The sequence below is a fragment of the Tachypleus tridentatus genome, chromosome 8 (genome assembly GCF_004210375.1).
Source record: "Tachypleus tridentatus isolate NWPU-2018 chromosome 8, ASM421037v1, whole genome shotgun sequence".
NCBI classification, from domain to species: Eukaryota; Metazoa; Arthropoda; class Merostomata; order Xiphosura; family Limulidae; genus Tachypleus; species Tachypleus tridentatus.
In genome coordinates, this window is record NC_134832.1 from 3,556,425 (window position 1) to 3,582,903 (window position 26,479).

Here is a 26,479-nt window from a genome sequence, read left to right on the forward strand (position 1 = left end):
GCTGTGTTAATTGCTTGTGTTTCAACTTGTGTCATAAAAATATTGGCTAGAACTGGTGATACTGGGTTGCCCATGCTTAGGCCGTTTGTTTGTATATAGTTTTGGTTGTTGAACATGAAGTTTGTCTTTATCGTGGTGAATTCTATGAGGGTTGCTAACTGGTTACTGGGAATTTCTATAGTTGGGTTAGGGTCTCGGATATAGAGTTCTAAGGCTATCTTGCAGGCTTCAGTGGTTGGAACTTCTGTAAAGAGGGATATAACATCGAAACTGGCCATTAAGGCTTTATGATTAAGTTGATTTAGATTAGACTTGAAATTAAAAGAGTCTTTGATAAATGAGCTGGCTGATGTTACATATTTGGAGAATGCCCATGCTATGTATTTACCAAGGTTGTAATTAAACGATTCATATGTGGACATTATTGGTCGTAATGGACAATCTGGTTTATGAGGTTTGGGGATGCCGTATATTTGTGGTGTGCGTGAGTCGGTTTTACGTAGGTAGGAATAAAGTGTTTGTGAAATTGTGTTGGCTTTTTTCAGACACGAACAAATTTAAACCAATACACACAAATCCAACAAAGACACACGAGACGCAACTGAACAAATTACTACTACAAATGAGAACAAAAACAAGGAAACAACCAAAAACAACCAACAGAAAGAAGACAACTTAGATAATTTTATTGACATCCAACAGCCAACCTTCCCAGGTAAAATTACAAATTTATATTTTCCAGAAACACCTAAAAACAACATCTTAAACGATTTTTTCAAAGAATTTTCTCACAAAACCATCAACATAATTTCACAAAACAGAAAACTGAAAAACAACCTTACAAAAATAAGACATTAATTGCATAAAAAACCTGAAACAAGACAAAAACATAAAAATTCTAAAAGCAGATAAAGGTAACGCTATAGTCATAATGAACACGAATGAATACATTCAAAAATGAATAACATCCTATCAGACACGAACAAATTTAAACCAATACACACAAATCCAACAAAGACACACGAGACGCGAACTGAACAAATTACTACTACAAATGAAAAAAAGCCAACACAATTTCACAAACACTTTATTCCTACCTATTAAAACCGACTCACGCACACCACAAATATACGGCATCCCCAAACCTCATAAACCAGATTGTCCATTACGACCAATAATGTCCACATATGAATGGATTAATTACAACCTTGGTAAATACATAGCATGTTCATTCTCCAATATGATGTTCATTCAGCTTTTATCAATGTATTCATTCGTGTTCAAGTATGATCTAAATCAACTTTATCATAAAGCCTTAATGGCCAGTTTTTTATGTTATATCCCTTTTTTCAGAAGTTTTTGAAGCCTGCAAGATAGCCTTAGAACTCTATATCCGAGACCCTAACCCAACTATAGAAATTCCCAGTAACCAGTTAGCAACCCTCATAGAATTCACCACGATAAAGACAAACTTCATGTTCAACAACCAAAACTATATACAAACAAACGGCCTAAGCATGGGCAACCCAGTATCACCAGTTCTAGCCAATATTTTTATGACACAAGTTGAAACACAAGCAATTAACACAGCATTACATCCACCACTATACTGGTATAGATATGTAGATGACACGGTTATGGGATTCAAATCTACAGAACACATACTTAATTTTTTCAATCACATTAACTCTATACATCCCAACATCAACTTCACATGTGAACAGGAAGAAAACAATCAAATATCATTTCTTAACCTCAAAATTACAAGAACTGATACACAATTCCAAACAGAAATCCACCGAAAAATCACCCATACTGGACTATACATTCCTTGGGACTCAGCACATGAAATAAAACAAAAACTCAACATACTAAGAAACCAAATAAACACAGCCATAAAACTATGCTCACCAGATAAAATTAACGATGAATTAGACAAAATAAAACAATACTTCACCAACATCAATAAAGTTTCCTCCACAAACCGTAGAAAACATTATACGCACACACCTAGACAGAAAGCAAAATCAACCAACTAAAGTAAATACAGCTCAAGAATCAAAACCACGAAACCATATACTGCTGTATACCATATATTCTCGACATCAGCAAACAAATAACCAACATTTGGCAAAAAATTAGTAACAAAATATGACATTCCAATTAATGTCTTATTTATTCAAAAAACCCGCACAAAACTGAGGTCTATACTATGTAAAAACTACACTGACAAACACCACACCAACATTATTTATAAAATACAATGTGATAACTGCCACGACTTCTATATTGAGAAACAAGTAGAAAATAAACCAGATTCAAAGAACATAAAAGTCACCTTCACACGTTTTCGAACACTGCAAGTCAAATAAACACAACATAACCATAGAAAACACTCAAATACTAAATAAAGAAACAAACATAAACAAACGTAAAATTAAAGAAGCCTTACTTATACAACAACTTAAACCCAAAATAAACCAATATAAAGGAACGCCTTTATACCTATATTAATATAATAAATAATATTATATATTCAAACATCTAATACCGCCCTCTACATTTCGACACACAGTTACACAACCCCTTTCAAACATGTGGTCAGCTTCCGGTCAGTTACCTCTTTCTTTGTGAACCTGACGATGACCGAAGAAGGTCGAAAGGTTGTTCGCTCTTCTATGTAAAGTGTTTTCTCAGCCCAAACGAGCCGTTTTTGCATATAAATTTCCAAAGTAGTTACCTCTGTTGACATTTGTAGCTATTCCTCAACCTTCAGGGTTTCAACTTTGTCCATCTAAGGATAGACTTGAGTTTTTCTTGCTTGCTCCAGTTTTTTATACCCTACTCAACTACCTTTGGTGACATACTCTCCACTTGTATCAGTACTTCCTCTGTTCTAGTACTGTACTCATTCAAGTAATTTTTATCACTTTTACAGCTAACACCATCCCAGACTCTAATACTGACTCTTAGTGGGGAGGAAGGGTGGGAGAGTGTCAGTGGATGTAAGTGTTACTGGAAATACATTTTATAGAAAAATGTTAACTTCAAAAACATACTTACCACCCCTAACACTTATTTCTAGAATCCCACAATGAAAAGATAAAGTGGCCAATGAGTGCATTAATCATGCAGAAAGCATCTGCATAGATGAGAGGTGCACCATGATAACAGTGATACCCAAGTTATGGAACACCTCACTACATCCAGAACAGGTATGTTCTTTACCCATAAGAAGCTGAACCCAGATGATTTTCTAAAGACCAAGAATTTGTTCATAAACCAGCAAGATGTTTCAGCAAATCAGTTTGATATCTGTAACTAAAATAAACCTAATATGTGTGCTCAACTCTATTATGATTGGAAAATGCTTACTAAACAAATCTGTGTCTGAACAACACATACAGCTTAAGAAAAACATAAAAGCCATGTAGTCTTGATTAGGACATAGAAGCAAGGAGAGCTCAGCCACAACTAAACTCAAAAATGACATTTTGTGAGAATATGATATTATTCTCTACATTTATAGAAGTCAGTTTACCCAGAGGATGAAAAAGAACAATAAGTAAAGAGGAACAATACACGAAACACAACAGTATAACAACACCCCCTACTTTCAGTACTCTTTGAAAGTTTTCTTGTGGTGTCTTTAAAGGGCTTTTTTATTTTCAAAACAAGATGTAAGCAGTTGATTATGGTTATACCTTGCCAAACATGAGAAACCTAACACAGACCTCTTAATTTCTTATATACTTTCCAAGCTCAGAATATCAAGGAAAATTTGCTAAATCTCACATAGTTACCAATGAGGTAATCATGCTGCTGAGAAGCTGGCATCAACAATTAAAGCTTCAACCAAAAAAGTCTGGTAAATATTAAAGCTCTAGGTTGTTTGAGAGATTTTATGGTGATCACACTGGCATTTGACAACTGGCAAAATGTTGTTCTAGTATCTCTGCTACATCACAGGATGGGGCACAAGTATATCTGTCTGCCCTCACAGTTGTTTTGATTTTTAGCTGATATTAGCAACTGAATTAATCATAATAAACAAGAAATAAAATATTTTGTTTTTACACTTTGAGAAGAGTGTTTCAATTTGTAAGTAATGAAAATGACACCAAAACATTTCTAGTTAAATTCGTAGAAAGTATATAACTTATTTAAACTGAAATATAAAGGATAACTACTAGTTGTACTTAATTTTGAAGTGATAATTGTTGTTGCAGTACAAAGCTACACAATGGGATATCTGTGCACTGACCACCTCAGGGAATTGTACCCTGGAGTTTAGCATTGTAAGTCTGTAAACTGGAAATGACAGATCTACTGCCAACTCTACAGCTACATTTATAATATCACTCTGATAATGTAGCTATGACTTCAAAAACAAAGCACAATTTTTACTTGGCAGTAAAGGTACACAAACCACAGTACCCTAGTTTTACAGCTCAGAATTCTACCAACTAAGCAAAATTCATCCTGACCCAATTGAATTTTTACCTTTAGCTGAAATATATTTTTAGCCCCATTTAGTTTAGAAAAAATCAATATTAATACTGTATCATTTTTGAAGAACAAGTATGTAAAAACATATTCCAACTGCTTAAAATCAGTAGTTTGCCCCAAATAAAACATGTCAAACAGGCTTACAATTAACTTTAAAAAACACATTATTCTGAAATTGTTTATCTTAACCTTAATGTATACATTTTCACCCACCTAGTGGGATCTTATGAAATAAAGAGGGGGCTCTGAAAGAGAAATAGGATATATGCATTGGAGAAAGTGAAGAATGGTGATCTGTACAAGCCAGAAACTATCAGGAGATAAAATAGTCAAAAGATTTAAAGGAGATGAATGTGTGGAGACTGTCCAAATTCCTGTCTAGAGGAGGTCATTCTAGAGCCAGAGAGGAGGAAACGTAAGAAAGTGAAAAAAGGTGAGTAATTGACTGCAAAGAAATGTGAAATAGTCTAGAAGCATTCACACCTCAAGACAAAAATACCAATCAGAGGAGCTGACTGACCCATCTGCTAAGGATAGAAGGAGAGAGATCCTTCAAAAAAGAGAAGTTCCAATGTAGTGACAGACGAAGACAGGGACCTCAGAAGTGAAAAGAATCATCAAACAGTTCAACAGGACAAATAAGTAAACCTGGGTCCAAATGATTTAATAAGTGAGAAGCAGAAAGAAAGAAGTCAGAAGAGAAGTATACTCAAGTTTCTTAATGGGCAAAGGCTGAAAAAAGAAAGATTGGTCTGAGAGAGGAATATGTAAGTGAAGAAGATAATGTGAGAAGCACATATAGGACAGACACCTGGATAACAGTAATCACAGGCATGAAAAAAAAAGAAAACAAGACAGAAAAAAAGAGATAGTGCATAAGTAGGAATGCAATGGCTCAAATGGGACAAGCACAAGATTATGAAGACTTCGTGAAGGTCTCAGATAGGCATGGTAGTTGGGTAAGGAAAATAAGAGGAGCAGTATGATGACCAGAAGGAAAGTATTGCCAAAAGAACTAATGAAAAAAGACCTACCATAGTTAATGATAAACAAAGACATAGAAACAATGTAAAGAAAGTGATGAGGAAAACATAAATTAGAAAATCTGTTCAAATGGCCAACAGTTCTGGCAAATTCCATGCACAAGGATGGAGGGAAGATATTATTCAATGATGGGATGCATGAGAGTGAAACAAAAGACAGAGTGGATAATGTGGAGTGTCTAAATGTCAAACAGATCAAGTCTGAGATGATTATAGAGGATTATCAGTAGCATCTAAGATAGAGAAAAGTGTAGAAAGATGAGAAGCAGGGAGAAGACAAAAATGGGAATAAGCATACAAAAAGAGATGAGAACAGACCTGGCTCATAAAATCAACATGAAGACACATGGGTTCATGTCCCAAAAAAATAAAAGGTTTTAGGGAAGCCAGAGATTGCAAAAACAAAGGAACCTTTTATGCAGAAACTGATTGAGAAGTGTAAAACCTGTTAACCAAATATGCTATAGCTTGCAGATGAAGAAGAGAAGATGGAACTGAAGTGAGACAAAAGAGGAATAGCATGTTCAAAAGTACCAAATACTGAGTAGGCATAAGAAAGGGGTGAAATCTCAGGATATGTTCCACCTAAACAAGTAGCCACTATAAAAGAAAGGAGATGAGAGAAAACATATAGATCATTGACTCCTTTTCAATACAGCATTGTTCAATTCAGTTAGAGATGTGTTATAAATGCTCTCGTTTTAGATCATTTTTTGACTTACTTCATTTGTTTTTCCTGTTTACTATAGTGGACCATTACCTCAGTCCTTCTAAGGATCAAACAACTCTCAAAGGAAGCCACAAGAAATCTATGACAGCCTCCAAGCCAGTTTTCCAGATGCTATCAGTGACAATTCAATGCAATCAACACTCATCATTGAATTGGACATAGACTCATGCTACACCATGAATCCCCCACCTGAGAATAAAATCAAGAACTCTGATGAAGGAAGTTTTATCATAGTGATAAAAAATGAAACAGAAGAAAGAAGTCAACAAGGGTAAGTACATGTTCTGATGCCAGCATTATCTCAAAAACACAAGCAGCAAAAAACAAAAACATCACACTCATGGCCTAAACCAATGCTGACTGGCTATATGATATTTTTGGTGGTAACATTCATGCATCTACACACCCACTAGTAATTAAAAGTGTAGACATGGACAAAGAACTAATAGTTTCAGGTTATGAGCCACATAAAGTAAAGATAATTGGATCATTTTGTACCAAACCAAGATACCACTGGTTAAGATCTCTTACAAAAACAAAGAGGAATATGACTATCTGCTTGCTAAGGATTGTGTTCTCTTCAAACAAACCCACAAAGCCATAATACAAACCCATTAACCAGTGCTTCAAATGCCAAAACTTTGGGCACTCTAAACACCAGATATGTAAGATGTGCAGGGCTGCACAATGTGAAGATCTGTCTCAATCAATGTAATCAGGTCAGATGTGCTAACTGCAAAGGTCCTCACACAGTTAGTTACAGAGCCTTTCTCATTTAACAACACATTAAAAGAAAGGTTTAAACAGAACACAACCTAGCTCCTCAACCACAACACATCAAAACTCCTTTACCACTAACTCCACAAAGTACAGCAACACTCATACAAGAAGTTCATCCATCACTTACTACACAAACTATAGAGCTATTAAATGTAGCTATCCCTAAGACTTTCAACTTCACTATAAACAACATAACTACCACATAGAAATCACAAGTCTTAACTTATGCCACTGTCACTGAACACAATACAGCAACACAAAGTACCAGACCACCACATAAAGAGCCTATGGAGATTGAAGAATTCACTGTCAACCCTTCAGTTCTCCTTACAGAGCTATTTCAATTCCTGCCCCATTGGCAACTGCATTAGTGGAACATACATTTAACACTCCTACGAAAAGACGTTTCTAGTCCTGATTTCTCCAAGCCCGTTCCCTTGGCTGTGGTTTCACTAGATAGTAGATAGGGACAGTGGGAATCTTGTTAATCCATTCATTAATGGATTTAAATGGCAATTTCATTTAAATACAAAATTATTAGCCTAATATTAATAACCTTTCAAGTTGCTCTGGGGCCTATTAGGCCCCACTTTTCGTAGGAGTGTTAACATAGCCAGATACTACTTTGACCTACACAACCTTAAGCCACACTATGTAACACAACACATTGGAGCATGCAAGTGAAAGACTGCCACTTCATGCACAACTCAGAAATGCTCTGCATCAACATTCAAGGCACCTTCAACACCAAGAAATTTGAGCTCCCTGACTTAGACAGTAATGTCAAAGCATATATAATTGTTATTTTTGAAATATTATGGAAAAAGAAAGTAATATATCTATTTCAGGTTTTAAATCTAATGCTCACCCTGCCAATACAAACAAAAACAACAGAGCTATTGCTGTTCTTTTTTGAAATAAGTTAGAGAATAACATAGAAATAGAAGATAACCTAAGTTCAACAACAAATTAAAGTATATTTTTTAACTCACACCTACCATACCAAGAGTTGTTGCTCACAGCTCTTCATTGAAAATATTAGATACAAGTTACCTTTCATCATTTATGAACAGAAATATTACAGCTTTAATCATTGGCAGCTTAAATGCCCCCCAAGCTATTTCAGTAACTGAACAACCAACCTGAAAATCTCATTCACACTACAGCTAAATTCTGACCCAGAAAAATCTAACCATTTAGCAGATTATTTCCATAACTCCTTCAGAGATCTAACTTTCCCAACTGTAATCAAAATAGCTGTAAAATCATAAACAACTACATAAAATTAAATCAGACCTATACGAACTGAGGTTCCAAGCCAATATTCTAAACAACCTCACACTTAATGGCAGTAATGAATCCCTACATTGCAAAGACACCAAAATTGAATTAAATATCTGTATAAAAACTCTATACAATTCAGTTCATGGACATGATATCATCAGAAATATCATTCTTATTAAAGCATCTGGCACTCTACTAAATCATCCTTATAAACCTATCATTATTAGCTGGATACTTTCCAAATATCTGGAAAATAAGAAATGATCACAGTGATTTCCAAAAATTCAACACCAAACAGCTCTGAATGGGACCACATTAGACTGACCATTTTACTTAGTTCTTTAGGTAAACTAAATGAAAAAGTTATAGCAAAGAAGTCTAATTTCTTTGCAAGGACAATAATTTGTTATCTAAAATACAAAAGTCCTCTATAAAAAATACAACAAACTATAGATCACTTAACCTGACTCACAGAGTCTGTTCAAATCATTCAGCAATATTCAAGCTACAGCAGGGGCCTTCTTTGATGTATGCAAAGCCTTTGACAATGTATGGCATGACACGATTAGGTACTAACTACACTCTGTAAACATTAATAGTGTCATAATTAGATGGATCTTCAATTTCTTAACTAAACAATACAATATCTTAAGTAATAGATATCACACCAGGATCTGTTCTTTCACCACTACTATACATTATATTTGCAAACAACATACCCATCCCCAACCTTAACTGTACATACTTCTCCATGTATACTGATGACACTACTGTTTGGAGTATCTTAAGAAACTCATTAATAGCTGCAGATCAAGTTCAAAAATCTCTAAATGCCATTAATGATTGGTGGGTCATGTTAAACCCATTCAAAACCCAAGGAATAATATTTCAAAGAAGCTAAAACAAACATTTTAAAATTAAAAACATTAAAAGTAAAATTAGATAATGTAGAAATAAAAACTAGGTTCTAAAGCCAAATTTCTTAGTACCACATTTAACAAAAGACTTACATGGGGAAAGCACATAAAAGAAACACATAAGGAAACAAATTAACCACTCCAGACTAATAGCAGGTAAAAATAAAGAATACAAAACCAGTAGCATAATTAAAATATATAAAGCCTACATCTGCTCAATTTTCAAATATGATTGACAGGTCACAATAAGTATGTCAGAAATAACACTAAAAAAAACTACAATATCAACAAAACTGTATACTAAAATTAGTTGTAAGTCTTCAAAAATACACACCAGTTAGTTATATCCATAAAGTGAGCAAAATACCTTATCTCAAGAAATGACTTGACATGCTAGCCAAATAGTAGTATGAAAAAGCAGAAATAACACACAGTCTCACATCTGCCTTACACATCATCATATCTGCACCACAAAAAAAATATCACCATATAAGATGTACTGTAATGTAGTAAAAAAAAAAAGACAACACAACCACAATTCAAATCACTTAATATTAATAACTCATGATTTTTTTTTTTTTACAGCAGGGCACAGGGCAAGTATATTATTAAGCTCCTGCCATGTGAAAACAGATTTTCTCGGAGTACTCCTGCTTCCACAGCTAATTTTAAAGCATTGAATTTATAGATCTCTGCCAACAGCTGACCATGTATAGTTGAATACTGTTGTCCAAATATTGCTTCCTCTGCTGCTGACCATTTTTCTCTAACTCCATCTCCAAAACTACAAAATTAATTTGAATTTTATAAAATGCAAAACTTAAATTACCATGATAATATTTTTATACTCTCGCATGCAGGGCAAAGGGGGGATACCATTATCCCTGAACACCCCCAATTGAGGGAAGTTCTAATTTCCTTTAAAACTAAATCCCTATTACGATATTAAAATAAAAACATACAGAAATACACAGTAAAATAAAAGACAGCTTTGGACCATGAATATGGCAAATAAAAGCCCTCTAGGATGAAGTATATAAAGGTAATCTGGGCCAAAAGCATAGACCATGGTCAACTGCAGACTGGGTGAAACAGACCAGAGATTAATTAGGTCAGAAAAAGATGAAGAGAAAATGGAAAGATAAGTGAAAAGGACAGAGCAAGGAAAGAGACAAATGAGAAGAAATGAAAAACGACTGGTGATATAAAATGAGGCCAATGGTAGGAACAGAAAAGGGCAATCACAGACATATGAATCTAAGAAAGTTGCTGAGAAGAAGAGTGACAAACTAGACTTCAAGGCTAATGACATGCAAATCTCTTTGGACAAGAAAAATAGCTAAACTGTGGGTGGAGATTAGGTATATTGGAATAATACTCTCCTTCACTTAATAATACGTGTACAAATAAGAGTGGATTTCAGAGTCAGATTAGTGATTTTCTCAAATTACCAAGTATTAACCATGAATATAGGAATCTCTGTTTATTTAACAGGTAAACAAATAATGCCATTTGAGATTTAATTAGGAGGGGGTAATTTTATGGAGGTTTGTCTAGAGGCAGAGTAACCACTTCATAATTTTGGATTTTTCTGTTAAAAATGTATTGGATTGTAAGTTAGCTTTACAGTACATATAGAAAAGGTGCTAAACTGAAACTTTATTATCATATTCTAATCTATTAGGAGGTTGCATCTGTTCCCAATTAGTAATTCTGGGGTAAATTTCTTCTTTTTTTTTTTCCAAACACATTTATCTGTTGTTTATCATAAAGCTACACAATCAGCTATTTATCAAAACAATATTTTAGTGTTATAAGCTGTTAAGACTTATCTTGGAAACACTATGGGGAACAAATATGTTATAAAAATAATATTTTCTTTGTAGCAATACACTTTTTCGTATGGATCTTACATCTAATGAAATATTTTGCAAAAATTAATCATTTTTATGTTAGGAAAGTCTTGAACAATGAAACTGAAATAAGTGGACAAGTTCAGGATAGCATGTTTTTGTAATTCTTTTCCTCAAATCTTAAAAATAAGGTTTAACAAACAGAATCTGTATTAAAAATAAATCAAAATTAGGCATATAAATATTATAAAAATTAAAGCAATCAACTTCATTCCCATTAATTTACAGAAAACTTATCAACCGAACTAGTTACAGGAAAAATGTCTTAAAACTTTCATGTGTTTCTTACTGTAAAATGTTTTAAACTTCAAGTGTACAAAGCACATACAGAAATAAAGTTTTTTTCAATTCAGCAAAACTGAAATCTAATATTATTAAATTAGTTTTGTTATGGAAAAATTACATAAATCATCCAGTAACATAAATTAAACAGGGTGGAGAATTAAAAAAAAAAGTGATATTGAAAGAAAAATGTATTCTGAGTTACATTAATTGAAAGTTAACATTTTGCTTATTTGAAAATGTATTTCCAATAGATATTCACCTTTACATACAGAATAGTTTAATTCCTTTGTGCATCTATATTTGTATGATATTAGCCTTGAGCTACCTAACACAAAAAAAACATGTTTAATGTGAACTGCTCTAGTCAATGATATTGTTATCATGTTATGATAGCCCTCCACTAATAAGTGGATAACACAAACTTTTTGCACAGTAGCTTTTCCTAAACACTTGTGTTTGAATTAACTTCGTTTTTCGATGAGGCAAGAAGAAAGTACACCAGAAGTCAGAAGGACACGTGGAAAGTTGTGTGGAGCCATATAAATATCTGAAATAGATCTTCAGGTGATGAAAATGTTAACTTTCAAGATGATACCTCACCTATACACACAGAATACCTAGAATCTGACACTGAAATAATGAAAGACCTGGTGCAAACATTAAACCTAGATGAGTCCCCTTTAAAAAGTGCATGAAATGAAAAGCCATAAATGTGACACCCAGTGGCAAAGACTCTATAGAGCTACATCAGTGTGAGACTGCATCTTGTCTTGAAAAATGTAAACTCCTTACCCAGAAGTAAAGAGAAGGCAAAAGAGTCCTAAGCATTGCAGGGATGGGCATAATTTTAAAATTAAATGTTGAACATTAGTATACAAGTGGTCAGTAAGTCAAAAGTATAGTCTGATTAGAGCACACTCATATTGTATGGTGTTTGTCTGACCTTCACTAAACTGAACTGGATAGCCCAGAAAGGGTGATGAAAAAGTCATTTTGCTACAGAAGGAAGACATACTGCCTGTTTGAAGGGTAACCCACACTAAAGAGACAGTGCAACCACCACCCTACTTCCAATTGTATTGTGCTATACATTATCAATGAGGATCTCTCAAAGGTTCACCATCCTATCACCTAGGAACTTATAAGGGTCTCTTGTAGTCACCTGAAGAAGGGTGAAAGAGTTCCCACTAGGTAAACACAGAAAACTGCCCTGATCTCTATTGGGCACCATCAGAAAGATCTTTTATTTGAGACAGTAGAATAGATAACAGCTTTTATCATTGTATTCCATGGAAGACATGGTCAGGATTGGATAACTGAGTAATTCTAATACCATGAGGATATCCACAGAGTTCAATGAGAACATCCTTTCTTGATAGCGAGCCCTGGTAGAGTCAGGGAAGATGTTATGAGCTCTTTCCATTACCTCTGGCCTAGTGTGGTTTTTTAGAAACTAAGCATACCCTGTAAGAAAAAAGAGAAGAAAATGTATTTATTATTTTGAAAGACAGTATATAAATTGAATAATAGAAAATGGAGAGAGACAAAAACCCATAATGGAAAAATACATATCTATCTGAAGGATCTTGTTCAATGATTGATGGAAGTGAAGACAGAAAAATAGAGTAAGACAAGCAACAAGTCTGATGTGATGAAATATGAAAACATCTTCAAACATTAATATCCAAGGAAGAAGTATTAAGAGCCAATGTGGTGGAAAATCCCTCTGGAGAACAATGAAGTACCTCAGGAATTAGATGAAGTGATTTGGGTTTGTTTTGAATTTTGCACAAAGCTACATGAGGGCTATCTGTGCTAGTCCTCTCTAATTTAGCAGTGTAATACTAGAGGGAAGGTAGCTATTCATCACTACCCACCACCAACTCTTGGGCTACTCTTTTACCAATGAATAGTGGAATTGACCATCACATTGAGCATGTTTGGTGTGACAGGGATTTGAACCTGCAACTCTCAGATTACGAGTTGAGTGTCTTAACCAACCTGGTCATGGTGGGACTTAGATGAAGTGATGAGAGATAACAGAGGTGAGTGGTAAAATAATGATGAATGTGAGAAAATTAGGCACTAGAAAGGGAAATTGAAGTTAAGAGTTCTGCCCTCAAAGAAGGTAAAAAAAGGTTCTAAATATTGGAAATCAAGGAACAGAAAGGAAGAATGGCTGTAATCTAGGACAAAAAGCATCAAACATATAAGGATGATGAGGCATGTTAGTATAGGTGTGCAGTTGTCCTACAAATGGACCCAAAAGTAAGGTGAAGGAGGGAAGTCCAAGTAAACTTGAGTAGGGGCTTCATGTAGCAAAGTATGAGATGAATTAAAAGATACAAGGGGGAGAAACAAAAAAACATACTTACAAAATCAAGTAAAGGAAGAGTTTAGGAGTGTAAAGATTTTCCTACATAGATAAAGCTGTTCCTAGAATGAATCTTGTTAGGGAAACAGCTGGTTAAAATCATTTTCACCTTGCTAATGTTTAAACTGGGGAAAGAAGTGTCAATCACATGGACAGTTGGAGGAGCCCCAGTTGCATGAAGGAACCCACAACACATTGAACAGCAACTGTCATGTCCTTCAAAAATGGAGTCTCCAGTAGCCAAAGGTCCAATGTTACAATTATCATCACTATCATGGCATAAAATGGAAGCTACTGTCACTTTAGAATTATAATGGTAGGCAATCATCAAATAATCTGCTTCAAAGTGGAAGAAAAGAAATCATGTTAGTTATGAAAAACAAAAACACTAAACTAGGAAAACTTGAACAAAAATTAACTCAGTCTTAAGCTACTGGAAACCTCAAGTAATTGATTAACAATTTTGGAACATGCCCATTCAAACAATGCTGAGGAAAAGACAGAAGTTAATTCAAGCACAAATACATGATAACATGAACTAGTGAAGTTCATATTAAAAAAGATTTTTTTTTAAGTAGGAGGTAGTTAATTAAACGTTAGTGGCATACAACTCTTATATCAGATGCACAGAAGATTCAAACTATTCTGTATTAAAAAGTAAAGTATTGTGTCTCAGAATGTTTTAGTTGCAATTGAAGTTGAAACTTTAAGGAAAATACAATGACCTCCTAAAAGTTGGTAGGTTAAAAGATGGATACAAGTTCTAAGTGCCATTTTCAGGATGGCTGTAAATTAAAGAGCTCTTGATAAAATATTTCCTAACTCTGTGTGAAAAGAAACCCTTACGAAAAGTTGTTTTTCTTTACACTGAATATAACTGCTAATAATGATAAATCATATTAACTGTAAAAAAAAAAAGTCTAAAGTGATTTATTTTTGCTTACCCTGATTTGTAAGTCCTGAAAAAAATTTAATAGTGTGTGTCTCAGAAACTGGAATTCTCCACTCTCCATTTTCTTGTAAGTCTGACAATAAAAAGAGAGGAGATTAAACTTATTTTCATATCTGTAAGAACTCATTAAAGTTTATAAGTTAGAGGAATTTCATCCAAAAAACACCTAATATAAGCTCTAAATCAATGTAATTTTAATTATCCAAATAAATAAATGATTGCACTATAAATCATTTCATCAACAATTATATGATTTATGCAAGTTTCTAACTACATGTGACAGCATAAATAAAAACATTTTTCTTTATATTACACATGTAAGACCAAGAAAAAATTATTTATACTTTCTCACCTTTAATAACAGGAAATAGACATTATCAATTTGGCTAAAAGCTGTGCTACTTTCTGATACAAAGGCACGAATTCCATCTAGGTGATTCAAAGTTATCATCAGTAAGTCAGTTGGACAAGAGCACAGGCACACTTGGTACTTAAACACCATTGTCATTAGATCATAGAGCTGAAAACAAGCATGAACATTACACACATTTTTTTAAATAAATATTTAAAAACAATTTAACTATAACAAATTAAAAACTATATTTAATGAATAATAGATATAATCTTAGGCAGACGTATGAGACGTTAATCTTTATTTTCAGTTCATTTTTAATTGTATATAGAACAATTTCAACAAGCCATAATAAGAACAAAATTTTTTGTTTTGATATAAAGTTAGTATAAATAAAACTTTATATGGCATATGAAGGTGAACAGAGTGAAGAGAAAGAAATTTCTAAATGGCCCTAAATGTATTTTCCCTTCAGACCTCCATTTAAGGTCAAATTGCTTCAAACTGAAATTCCTTCCATTGACTTGTTTGCTTGAATAAAGGTAATTTACCTGAAAATATAGTTTAGACAGATACTTACTTCTCTGCAACATATTACCTAACATATATGTTTGGATAATTTCCTGCATATGCCAAAAGTCTTGAACAAAGCTCCCACTTCTACATATATCAGTGTGCACTGTATCAGCCTATAATATAATTATCACAAATGTGCAGTTCACGTTACACTAATGAATTATGTTAGCCATGAGCTGCTTGTATGCATAGCCTCATCAAGAATCTATATTAAATTACTATCATTATTTATTTAACCTAATCTAACCTTAACCTTAATCCCTATTTTAAAATTTTAGTTGCTTTTATGATAATAAAGAATAAAATGTAAAACATGAAATAAGGTATTTACCTGTCTTTTTTTTCTGTTGACTATTGATAACCCTAAATCTCACTTTTTTTTATACTAATGGTAGTAATGCACAAAATCATTTTAATCTAGTTTAATACATTACTGTGCACCAAAAAGCATACAAAAATAACATACAAAAACAGACAATTTCTTCTAACTATCACATTTTTTGGGCTTTCCAACTATGCAAAAAAAAAAAAATATTATTACAAATCCATCCAAGCTAGTCATAATAATTCCTGCAGGAATGAAACTTTTACTAAAAAAGAAACTGAAAATTCTCTATTCAGAACATAATGTAATATAATACATTATATCAAATGACAGATGAAAACCTTGGCTTTCTATTGGTTATAGACATATAAATAACTGTAAGAGAGAAATATTAACAAATCCTGAAGGAGAAGATGTGATAAGTAGGTGTGGCAAGAGTGGTCTGATTTTCTATTTTGTGGTTGCGTAACCAAACAGAATGAAAAATTATAAAAATTATGGTTTGATTGAGCAATGACAATTTTATAGTGAGTAATATACACTAAATTTTGAACATATTGGAGTGGTGGTGAATAAAATAGGAAAGATAGGATGCCTACAGAAAATGTGTCACCTTTCTCACACTAAGAAAATTCACAATTTTTTAAAAATATTGCCTTATAAAATTAAAAGCTTAAACCTTATATACTATTAAAATACTGATGATTAGCTATGATTTTATGCTATACTAATTGGTATAACATAAGCAATAAAATTTTGAATGTAAGCCACTAAATTATTGTGATATGATGTGCAGTGAATGATGCCCAGACAGATAGTGTTATGGAGCAAATCATAGTTCTCTGATTTTACTTGAGCTTGAAAAATTAGATATACTAAACAGAATGTATAACAAAATTAAATTATCTCTTTTGGTACACAAACATAACCAAAAAAAGAGAATATTTATGATGGATGGCACAGTTCTTTTACTGCAAAGATTTAATACAGCTACATTTAGATGTATTACATAAACTGTTCTATTTTGGGAAAACACAGCATTATTTACATAAAACAATAATTGTATTCTTATAAAGGTGTATGCACTTCCTCTTTAACTGTTAATCATTCCAATTGAAAAATTAGAGATCATCAGTCCCATCAATAGAAAATACAACTGTCTACTTTGATGTAGTATGTTCATCTCTTTATAAATCTTTCCCAGGAGAAGGCACATGTAATAAATACCCTAGGACCCAGAACAGTAAGTAACTGAGACAAAAGGAATTCAGCCACTTCTTTGGTCAAAATTCTATGTTAATGAATTTAACAGCTGTGGCCTGTACACAAATATGTATGAAAATTTAAAAATAAATGTATATCAACTAATAAGGTAGAAAACACACAGTAGCATACTGGACTAGTAACATGAAAATATGAAATATAATTTTAAAGTTGAAGCACAGTTGGATCATTTTTTTATGACAATAAAAGCACCAGTTTTGCAGAAGCTTTAATTCAAAAAGTTTTAGAAACTTAAAATGGATTGGAAATTTGAATATTTTCATTTTTAAAAGTTCATTTTGAAGACTGAGTTCTTTTATAGGTGTATCTGAAAAGATGCAATGCTTAAGAATAAAAAATCAACAGAAGAAATATACATGTACAGTTTTTACCTTATCCATACTGGCTGTATTCAGTCTCATAATGGAAGCATGGGCTAGTTTCTCAAATACTGACCTCAATGCCTTCTTAGAGTACAACTCTTGAGGTTTGAAGAGTTCTTCCACAAATTTCAAATTCAACATTGTACCAACTATATCATTGATCACTGAAAAAATAAAATCTTGTTTCAAACTTTTATTTATTACTTTTACTATACTTATAGCACTTTCACTATACTTTTCCATTTCATTTATACATTGTATTATAAATAAGAACTAAATTTCAAACTCCATAGATGTCTACTGGCTATTAAAATGATTTTAATAACATTTACAAAATTAAACTTGGACAGTGGATAAAACAATTATGATTCAGAAACTTACCTTAGAATCTACCATGGTTAATGGTAACAAACACAGTGAACAATTTCAATTAAATCATATTAAAATAAAGTTTGGAAAGAGAGAGAAAAATAAGTCTACAAATAATAAAAGTAAACTTATGTAATATAAATAATTAAATTAAGTTAAACAGTATTCACTACACCTTCATCACTTCTGGATTTGTTTTACTTAATCAAAAAAAGAACCAGAAGTTAACATCGAGGTATTAGTAGGATAGAAGAGCCAGCCAGAGGGGTGAGCAGCATGTGGTGAATTCATTCAGATCAAAACCACGTACTTTTCTTCCAGTATACAGTAGGAGGAGAATATTCACTCTTTACTCTCAACTGAATGGGATCAGTCATACTCAGGAAGATTTCATTGTCCACCACCTCAGTGGCTAGAAACTGATAACTGACAAGGACTCTCATACTTGAATGGAAAAGGGGTGAACAATGTTATGGAGAGTCCAGAGAAATGCAACACCATAAGACAATGCAATGGGTGATCATGGAAACCCTATTTTGAGAAGCAGCTCAGTCTTGATTTATTCAAGCAGATTTGTGGAGTATGGGAAAAACCCAAGCACTACTTTACTCATGATAGTTTATGAATTGCTACAATTTACTTCTGGTTTTATTTATCAAGAGTGAGACACTATGAAGCAACCTATAGTGGTCTTGCAGAATATCCCATCTTTTCAGCAAGTGTCATAGACATATGGCCATATGATGCAGATTTATGTTGAAGTATACCTGGACAGGCACAGTTTACCACAAAGTGGGATGTAAGAAATGAGAAAGTGGCTATTGTAATGGCAAGAAATATTATAAAATTACCTTCTGTTAGTCAAAAGGAGGTATAGAATATGGAAACAGGTGGCAAGTGATAGCCAGATGAGGATGAGATGGCCAAGTTATCCAAGTAGTGGGCTATAAAAGTATGAGATGGAAGTAAGCACCCAGGGACAAAATATGAAGAATATTTAGTAGGAGAAGACATGAAAAATGTAATGGGAGCCCTAGATAATAATACTAAAACAAATTAAATAAGTTAGTAAATCCATCCAGTAAGTGTAACAGGATAAAGTTCATAGGCAAAGAAAGTATTCCATGATATAAATATATAAGAATGGGATCCACAGATGTAAGTAGCATGAACGGCAGAACAATATGGAGTATGTACTGAACAAAGAAGATGATCAGAATCAGCATGGGAATACAAATTAGAAATGGAAGGAAGGGAAATAGGAGTGAATGTAATATTTCCTTCATGCAATGCTGATGTCTTGGGAAAAACTAATATTCAGAACAAGGAGAACATAAATATGGTAATAAAAAACATGAGCTATGCCAATAGTGAAGACATCTGACCAATAATGTCCACATGCAAAAGGAGCAAGAAATATGTTTTTAGTAAAAGGTAGTACAATGAGAAAAAAGCCATAAGTTCAAATGGAAGAAGGATAAAGTCTTGATGGACCACAATGAGATTTCAATGAGGCAGAATTATCTGATGAGGTGGATGGATCAAAGTAAAGGAGAGGATGGGAGAAAAAAAATGTGATAGTTGTGGGAGAAAAGAGGGATATTAAATAAGGCTAACCTGTAGCCTGCAATAGTGGATACTGAAAAATAATTGTTGTGAGCCAAGTAACATGAAAGGTGGGTCTCAAAAGATTGATGTGGATTTGACCAGTGTCCAACAAACAACAATCTTTGGGAATTCATATGTTCTCCTATCCTATAAGAGAAACATCTGTGAGTAGGTCCAAACTGGGATGAGAAGAAGGTAGAGCAATGCCAGTCATGGTGTTTACTCAGTTTAACCACCAGGCAAAGTCTACTTGGACAGAAGGAGGGAGGGCAATGTTCAATTGAACGTGCCTAGAAGCATGATCTTCTTCAATGTGTGTTGTACAATCAAAGGCATATTGTAAAGGACACACAATTTACTGCAAGATATAAGTGCTAGAGAAAAACAATACCATTCTCATGTGCTCCAGTTTGAGATAAACCAATAAACTGTGTATGTGTTCAGTACCCATAGAAATACCCCAGGTTATCCATAGTCCAGTATGAATAAGTAACCTCAGTATTTAACATTTAAATCACCTGCAGATGAAAAGCAGTTGATTCACAAAACCTTCACAATAAGTGGATAACTATGAACAATCATTTTGACCAGTTTAATTTGAAATCTGTATTAAACTGTAGCCAATTTTATTATGAAAAAGAATTCATGTGATCATCTGCAAATAGCATTAGGAAAGTAGAAATCTAAACCCAAACACAACATAGAGTCAGAACTTTCTACCACACTAAGGAAGCACAGAAAAGAACTAAGTCTTACACATTCATGTAGATAACACAGGCATAACAATTTTCCAAAAGGCTACTGCTGCTCCAAGAATAAACCATGATATTTATGGCCTTGCACTTAGAATAAGACTTTAATTTAACCAATCTGTGGATTGTATAAGCATTGAAGTTTGAGGTGACTTTGCTTCAGTTAATTTTTTTTTCCATATAAATAAGCTCTTGGTAACACATGGTCATATAGAGAAGACTGAAAAAAAAAAAAGTTTATCTACCTAAAAGCTTTACATTTGTGAAATATTACTCTTGGTCACTTAAATAGGGGTAGAACAAAACATATTGGGAGAAATTACCTGGATATGATGCAAATAATGGAAGGTGAAAGTATGGGGAAATTTCCACATAACAGTGTGTAAAATGTCTTTCAGAGGATCTCAATCTGCCACATTCAGACTTAGCAAAATAGTAAGAATGTGATATGAGATTTGAGGAATGATGCCAAAAAACAAAATATGCACCTCACTAACCTTGCAAGGAAATAAGCCAAAACATTCATATGACAAAGATATAGATAAAGCAACAGATTATGTAACAACCCACAATCAACAGAAGTACAACACTACCCATATCATAACAAACACCCTCTCTAATCTTGCAGCTGTTAACCACTTAGAAGATAGAAGGATGGGTGGGAAATGTGAAAAGAGGTAAGCATCTATTGGATATACATTTTCACTTTTGGAAAATGTTAACTTCTGATACAATATCTTACCTCCTCTCACGAAAAAGCTAAAATCTCACACTGAACAGCTGGAGGGCTGGTGAGTAGATAATCCCTCTTTAGAAAGTGCCCCCCCCCAAAAAAAAGGAGTATAGGAAGGAAATAAAAACAAGCACCTGTGAGAGACCACACCACTTCTTAGGCAGGCATACTCTTTGCTCACTATTAATGTGTTGGTAAAAAATGGCAGTAACAAAGGAGTGACCCCAAGAAAAGTTACAGATATAATAGGACATCTCAATGTAGAGTGGTAAGCACACAACATACCATAAAGAATATTCTGATGACAACTGACACTTGGCTGTATCTGGAACTACATATCAGTTCTGTTGTAGGAAAAGGGTCCTATACCTTCCTCTCAAGAAATGCTTCTGTACTAATACCTGTCACTACAGGTACACACCTCTGACACAACCAACACAAGATTCAATTGGAAACGATAACTGGTAGATGGTAAGCATCTCCAACCCTAAACCTGGTGGCAATGCAAATTTTTTGTTCAATCAGATGTTCAATCACCTGTGAAAATTTATGTCTCTTCCAGGCACAACCAACACAGATCCATCAGGAACCAACATCTAATGGATGATAGGAGGAGAGACAACTATATGGGATGCAGCTTTAGTACAAAAACTTGCAGCACTGGGGAATTTTTTGTCCAGTTCACAGGATGTAAGGTAACCATCCAAACCCATGTAAAGACTTCTATGGCTAATATGGCTCCAACCAACACCAAGTCCACTGGGAAGTGGTATATGATAGATGGTAAGAAGGATGATATCCAGAATGGAAAACGATATATATATATATAGTAGAGTGCTACATCCTATGTCTGGTAGCATCAACAGGTCCACAGTAGGAAGAGCATCATGCCATCTACACTAGCAAAATGCCACCACACTACTCTCAACTGAATGGTATTGTACATATTCAGGAAGACGGGTCTGAATGGTCAGCAACCTCAGTAGTTAGAAACTGGTAGGTGACAAGGAGTCCCATACTCTACCAAAATAAGAATGAAAATAATGCACTGGAGACTCCAAAAGACTGCAGTACTAAATATAGTGCAATGGGTGATTGTGATACCCTATTTTGAAAATCAGAGCAAACCCATTCACAAAGTACATCACATGGTGGTGTCTGGAATTGTACATCAGATTTGTGGAAGAATGAGCATCAAATATCATGGATCATCAAAGATGGGCAGCAATTCCTGTCTGTATTACCTGTATTACATACAATGTGGGATGAACATATTTATGAAGCAAAGGACTATAAGGTATTTCTACAAGCAATGTTGCAGAACATCCTATCCCAACAGTGAATATAACATGACCTGGAGATGTGTTATAAAATATTGTATTTTGAAAGCACAGAGAATACACTGATGGAGTTTATCAACCAGTACCTGGCAGCAGCATCTGGAATTGTACATCAGGTCCACAGCAATAAGAGATTCAACATCACAGTCATCTAGCATATTATATGATCACAGGTTTTACAGTGAGGATTTATTACCAAGTATACCTAGTCAGGCACCACTCACCACAGAGTAAGACTGAAATATGCAAGAAAGCTCCTGCAAAGAAAGGGAATGGAGAACTTGCCACACATAAAGAAACAAAGAAGCAAAAAATGGCAGCAAGAGGAAGACAAAATTCCTCAGAACAACAAATAGCCAGTTAGTGAAAATGATAAGCCATAAATGTAGGGGGGAGTGATCCACATACTGGCACCAAAAAAGTTAATAATTCTGTGCCTGGCCAGAATTTGAGACAAACGTTAATGAACACTAAAATATAAACATCACCATTTGTTTCAATAAATAAAGAAATTAGGAAAATGAACCAGAAAAAGAAAAACATAATTTCAAAAGACAATATTCCAAAATTAAACCATTTTAGAGTCAATAACAATATCAAGCAACAAAGCAACAATCAGCAATAATTCATTTTAACTATGTCTCATAAATTAACTCATTTAAGATCAAGCAACAATTCTTATTTAGTGTTCAGACCACAATATTACATTTCATGTGAGTAGCTAATTTACATAATCTTTCAAAACATTAATGTCTGTACATCACCACTAGGTGACAGTTTCATAATACAAACATAATAAAATTAAATGTGCTCTAGGCTAGAAGGTGAGTAAGCACTTTAATATAATTAGATTCATAGCTGAACTATACGACAGAAAGAACAACAAATGAAAAGTAAATAAAACCATAAACAATTAAAAATAAAAATCTACTATCCTGTTTGCTTTATACATACATCTATGTGTATATATATTTACCTTTTTACCCATTTCTCTAATGTCTTTTCTGTTGAGACTAATTTTTTTCTGTTGTCTTTTTTACCTGTTTTTACAACTCCCACTCTGAAGATACAGCTTACTAAAGTATTAAAATTTGATGAATACTACATTACATAGAAGAGTTTTTGTTACAAACATTAGCTTAAAAAATCATGCTCAGAATTTATTACATGTTTATAATACATCTACATTGACATAGCATGGAGATCTAATGTGGAGTACTATATAGTTTATGTTTCCTTATATAAGAATATTAATTTATTTTATATAATTCAAAGCATTAATAAAATGATTTTACCATATTTCCAGTTGAAAGAAGGCATATCTTAAAGCAAACACACAGTAGAGACCATTCTTTGGCAATTTATAAATGTTATAGAGGTTTCTTTTAAAATCCAGTTTTGTTTGAAATTTCTGTAAAACATCCTAGAAATAGTTTTCATGAAGTGAAGAATAACTAGCTTAGGAAAATTATGTGTACATTTTACATTAATTTATTATGGGCTATGTTACATTATGTTAAAATAAAACTAACAGATCTTGTTTTTCCATAATCCATGCAAAATAAGCACAATTAAAGAACACAAGTAGATGAGCTTTATAATAAAGCATATTAATGAAGAAGAGATCTTATTAAAATGGTACATATTACTTAAAAACTGAAATAATTGTTAAAGGACTGATACAGACTTACTCAGGTTAGAGATAAAAAAATTGATTAAAATAATCACACTAAGGCGTGGCAAAGTGAAAACACAGCTAGAAATTAAAAAACAAATGCAGCTAGATACCATAAAAAAAGAAACATACACTTGGTGACTATAATCAAAAGTCTACTATAAGAAATGCTGAAGGCATATGTAATTTCCATAATGGGAATGTTACCTGAAAAATACTTTGCATCACCGGAAGATGTACAAAAAGTTGTTTCAAAGTAAAGTCAAATTTAAAATAAATAAATCACTGAGTTTAGTTGGATCAAGAAGCTGAACAACATTCTGCCTGACACTGCTAATTGAAAATACACTATATAATATCAATTTTTTATATATGGAAGGTCAACCTTTGATTACACATGAGCAATAAAAACAAGTGTACTATGGATTCCAATAGAAAAGTCCCAGTAAGATTGGTAGGGAAATATGTTGTGATGGAACCATAAAACATCATTCAACTATGCAGTCCTTGATTTTTGATGGCTATGAACAAAAACTGCCTACAAGTGACAATGACTCCTAAGAACCTCTAGGAAAGTATTTCAGCCCTTCTTAAGTAAACTTATATAATAAAGCCATGTAAAAAAAAGTCTAATATCCCCTTCCCCAATTCCTTCTTTGCAGCCACCTCTCCCCACATTTATTTGGCAATTTATTTCTTTTATAAACTACTGTTTTTCAATCATGCGAAGAAACAGAGAAGATTTTTAAATAAAAAATTAGATAAACACAGTTCATTTTACCCTTTTTCTTTGTATCTCATAAATTCTCTATCATTTTAGTGAAAGAAAGAAGACTTCTCTTTAACAGGGACCCCTTCAAAACAAGCAACAATCATGAAAATAAGGGTGCAAACTTTCTTTCAAAACCTTAATTATTTTAGAAAAAGGACTTCTTCCTTCTTTTTTTGGAAAACACCATGTGCTAAACATGTTTGTTTTTTATTTGGCCTTACCTAACCTATTCTATTCCGGTGACACCCTGATAGTGCACAGCAACTAAAATTCATAAAAGCTACATTTAAAATTACATTAACTTGAGTTAGTTAGTCAGCCCCCAAAATGAACCAAATCATCCCTGTAAACATGCATTATTTGGATAGGAAAAATGTCTCCAATTCTCGATAAGTTGTATGCTTTGCTAAACTTTTAGATGCTCCAAAAAATATATATTAATTTTTGGTGTATACATACACCACTCAGTGTGCTTTATTATTTAACCATATGCAGAATTGTTTTGGTAAATCTTTGTAAGCAGAATGACATCAATAAACAATGTATTTAGATTTCATTATTTCAATTCAAGCCTGTGTTCATTATCATGTAAACTACCTCAAGTTAAGATTCATGACTTTTTGTGCACTATTTTCACTGACTGATATTTGAATACATATTATCTTATTTATCACACATGAACGATATCAATGTACGATAAGCATTGTAAATATTACTGTAACGTATAACAACATAGTATATATGATTTTTATGTTAATGATATTTTTAGAACATCTAAGTTATACAGACGTTTTTTTAAAGGTTAGATGATAAGGCCTACGGTTCTACTCCACTCTGTTTCCAACTACCAAGCTCCACATTCTTACCTTTCACAGCCTTATCTGAAGGAATGTTTTGAGCTTTAAGTCTTTGATAAAGAACATACATCATTTCTCCCCCTAGATTAATAAACATTATTGGCAGAGCTTTCACCGACATATCCGAGTTTCTTCACCCAAATTGATTATTATTTTCCAAATGGCAGGCCTACACAATTTGTTACGTAAACAAATACCCGTTGCTATGTGAGAGAGAAAAACAAAACAAAAAACTGTAGGTTTAACCAATTATGACCTTAAGTCGTCAGTCCCTAATGGTTACGTAAATTGCTTGAAAACAAACGCTGTAAGGTATATTTACCAAAGATTATTTGAAATTCTCGCGTTGTACGTAAAAATCCCGAGAAAATCTCCGAAAATAAACTAGTGATCCTGAAAAATATAATGAAGCTATTATAGCTTTTTCGAACCATTTTGAGTTGTTTTTATTTTCTGTTTTGCCGCTATTAATGAAACCCTTAAAGTTCATCAACAAATCAACAAGTGTAGAAATGGTAAATTAATGACAAAAATTGATAAGAATTATAAAGTTTCAAACTCATGATAGCTTGTTCAATCGTGTCATATTAGCTCAGTGATAAGTTTCAGGACGAGTAATGTTGAAAATTGCGTTTCGATATTCACTGAGGGCACAGCACAAATCGTCCATTGTGAAGCTTTTCGCTT

At 33.4% G+C, this 26,479-nt stretch overlaps 1 protein-coding gene across 2 annotated transcripts in view; it reads right to left on the minus strand.

The window, feature by feature from the left end:
• Nucleotides 1–26,097, minus strand: part of OSCP1 (Organic solute carrier partner 1) — a 110,348-nt gene extending 84,251 nt beyond the window's left edge. For both annotated transcript variants that reach the window (XM_076517323.1, XM_076517321.1), the window contains exons 1-4: nucleotides 25,802–26,097; nucleotides 17,696–17,850; nucleotides 15,140–15,307; nucleotides 14,780–14,860 (exon numbers count right to left, since the gene is read on the minus strand). In XM_076517323.1, coding sequence (XP_076373438.1) covers nucleotides 14,780–14,860; nucleotides 15,140–15,307; nucleotides 17,696–17,850; nucleotides 25,802–25,913 — 516 coding nt within the window. In that variant the 5' untranslated portion in view covers nucleotides 25,914–26,097. The remainder of the gene's footprint in view (nucleotides 1–14,779; nucleotides 14,861–15,139; nucleotides 15,308–17,695; nucleotides 17,851–25,801) is intronic.
• Between the last annotated feature and the right edge of the window lie 382 nt (nucleotides 26,098–26,479).